The sequence below is a fragment of the Montipora foliosa genome, chromosome 6 (assembly GCF_036669935.1).
Source record: "Montipora foliosa isolate CH-2021 chromosome 6, ASM3666993v2, whole genome shotgun sequence".
NCBI classification, from domain to species: domain Eukaryota; kingdom Metazoa; phylum Cnidaria; class Anthozoa; order Scleractinia; family Acroporidae; genus Montipora; species Montipora foliosa.
This window is the reverse complement of record NC_090874.1, coordinates 1,967,374-1,970,316: the sequence shown is the minus strand read 5'-3', so window position 1 is coordinate 1,970,316 and position 2,943 is coordinate 1,967,374. Positions and strand designations below refer to the sequence as shown.

Here is a 2,943-nt window from a genome sequence, read left to right as displayed (position 1 = left end):
TTTTACATCAGTTAAGAGAAGTACCGGGGACCAAGATCGTGTAAAGAAAGCATTTATCTCTTTTTAACTGTTTGAGTTTTTATATTACACATAGTCTTCATTGTCACGCAACAGAAAAATAAAATTCGAAACCGTTCAATGAAAAAGGCCAAGAGCTTGGAATTTGTAGGAAACAAATTTATAAACCACCTCTCCAATTCTCAGGACTATGCGATACATCATTTCTGAATTATTTTTCTAAGCGTTTCACCCAACTTTTGTCAGAAGACGCCAGGGGAACCACTAAATATGGCGGCCGGTAATTGACGAAAACATCACGAGTTCACTTTGCGATGCAGTGTTAACCTGCGATCAGGCGTACTTTTCCTTAGACATGGTGCGAAAAGGTACGGCGTACTTTTTAGCGCCCTGTATCAAGCATAGTACGCTTGATCGCAGGTTAATGCAGTGCTTACTTTTTGCATGTGTATGAACACATCTCCTAATGTATCTGAAAGGCTCAAACTGCTGAAATTCATAAGGACAGTCATTTTTCAACCAAATAGAATTGTATCATGGTGTCACCCACGGTTGACAATTGAGGAATTTTCGAAACGAAAGACGTCACGGAACTGGAAAACTTGATGACGTCACTGTGCCTTTGCAGTGTTGAAGCGTTGAGATGTTTTTTATGCACATCTAATATGATTGTAAATTAAGTAATCTAGCCTGCGTGGCGAGTGAGGGGACTCCTCTCCCAGTCCCGTCTTTCTCCTCCTTTTTGTGCTTGCTACGCAGAAAGACCATTATTCATAGTTAAAGACAGTGACGATAGAGATAACTTTGGCTCTCTGTTGAATGTAATTTGGATGTACCTTCCTCATTTGGATTCTTAGTTCCTCTACTTGTAACATAACACCGTCTCAACTTTTTCTCCTTGTCTTTTTTTCCAGTGGTTAGGAGTTCCAATCGTCTTGGTCTATCGCACTGTCATAGCTGCATTTTGCACAGCCGTACTCATCGCGAGTGGTCTATTTTACTCAGGCAATAAGGAAAAATGGTTTATCTTCCTCACAAACTGGAGTTTCTTTTTCGTTACCCTGTACTTTATCTGTTCTACCATAGTAACGGGCGTCCATTTCAAGAATCGTTATCAACAGCAACAAAATGTAATCACGGATGGGAATGAAAACGACCGCAGCTTGCAAATGGGTGTCACGAGTGAAGACAAAGAACCAAGGTCATGCGTGGATGTTGAAAGTGAGGACATTGTCATTGCACACCCCAGCGAAGCATCACGGATTATCCAAATGAGATGGTTTCACCAGGCATTGTGGGTAATTTACAACATTGCGTCGACAGCAGCTCTTTTGGTGACCATATCGTTTTACACATTTTTCAGGGGAGCAGGCGCTATGTCGGTTTTTACCCACGGAGTCAATTCCATACTAGTGGTCATTGATACCATGCTGAGCTCAATACCTGTTCGCTTATTCCATGTTGTGTACCCTGCGTTGTACTTTACAGTCTATCTTATATTCACTTTGATTTATTGGGCCGCGGGCCAGCCTTATATCTATCCCATGACTGATTACACAGGACAACCAGTTTTTTCCGCCATTACAGTGGTGTGCCTCTTTTTTATTGCCCTTCCTTTGTGCCAGACTCTGATGTTTGGTTTTTATTGTTTAAGAGTTTGGATGAAAACAAAGTGTTGTTAACTAGAAAATAGAAGGTCGCATTATTGAAGATGCCAGGAGATAGTAGAGTAACTGAATGTAGGAGCAGCGGCTTTTTTCAGTAGATGCATTATTTGATGTTAGGTTTTCATCTCATTTTTCTTTAGAAGTGTAATAAGGGTTAATTACACAATTTTAATACAATTATTAGGTAAGATATGTTTGGCTAGGTGTACCTTCCTGATCACTCTTTAAAATTGATCTACCCTTTTAAGTTCTCTGAATTTCCTATCAATATTTTACCAGAGTACTGCTCCTAAGTATCTGACCGAATTCTTATTATAATCCATGGTGTTAACTCTAGGAATTATAACATCGTTATTTCTTAAATTGCACTGATTGCTGCTAATAATAAACAACCTAACAATGTAGTCTGGACTTAAGCCGTTTTAACCTTAAACATTAAAATTGCAATGTCCTGTAACCTTCTGTTATATAAAGAGGGTAATTTTGCCCTTTGCAACAGTTGAAGATACGTTGAATTATACTATGACAATAAATGGCCCTAAGGGCCCTTTCTTGAACCCTCTCTAATTTCCTGGAGTCACTTGCCTTGCAAAAGTTCCAGACTGTACTACAATAAGTTAAATGACGTAGAATAGCATCCTTAAAGAGTTGTAGCTTGGCATTTTGGAGTATGAGAGTCCTTAACCTATTAATTAACCCCCATCCGTTGACTACGTTTCTTGCAAATATTACTTATATGACCTGAGAAGTTTAGAGCGTTATCAAGATCAACTCCCAACAAGGTGATGCTATCATAGGACTTGATGTCTGTCCCATTAACATTTAACTTAAACTTATGATCCTTCAGCTTATTTACCCTACTCATTAACATATATCCATATTTCCCATAATTGCCCTTAAGTGAATTTAACCCTAACCAACTGGTTGCCTTTTGAGCACTGTCCTGTAGTTTAGTTTGAATGGTGCTAACAAATTTATCGATTTCGTATAATTGATGGTCGCAGCAAACATACTAACATTAGAGCGCATAACAAAAGTCAAGTCATTCTGGATTAAATTCCATAGTAAATGACCAAAAGAGGATCCTTGAGGGCATCCTCTTTTAACGCATTTCCAGGAACCGCTGGTTTCTCCAATTATTAGTCAGTTAAATCGGTCTTTAAAATATGAACTCATCAACATACTGTCTGTATCAAAGTCGTAGGCTTCTACTTTTCCAAGTAAGAGACGGTGGTTTAGGAAATCAAATTCTTTAGCC

The 2,943-nt window shown here is 38.8% G+C and overlaps 1 protein-coding gene across 1 annotated transcript in view; it reads left to right on the top strand.

Moving 5' to 3' along the window:
- Positions 1 to 2,242, top strand: part of LOC138006240 (protein rolling stone-like) — a 3,748-nt gene extending 1,506 nt beyond the window's left edge. Inside the window, exon 2 of the mRNA XM_068852444.1 lies at positions 933 to 2,242. Within this exon, the coding sequence (XP_068708545.1) occupies positions 933 to 1,700 (768 nt within the window). The 3' untranslated portion in view covers positions 1,701 to 2,242. The remainder of the gene's footprint in view (positions 1 to 932) is intronic.
- Positions 2,243 to 2,943: the final 701 nt, after the last annotated feature.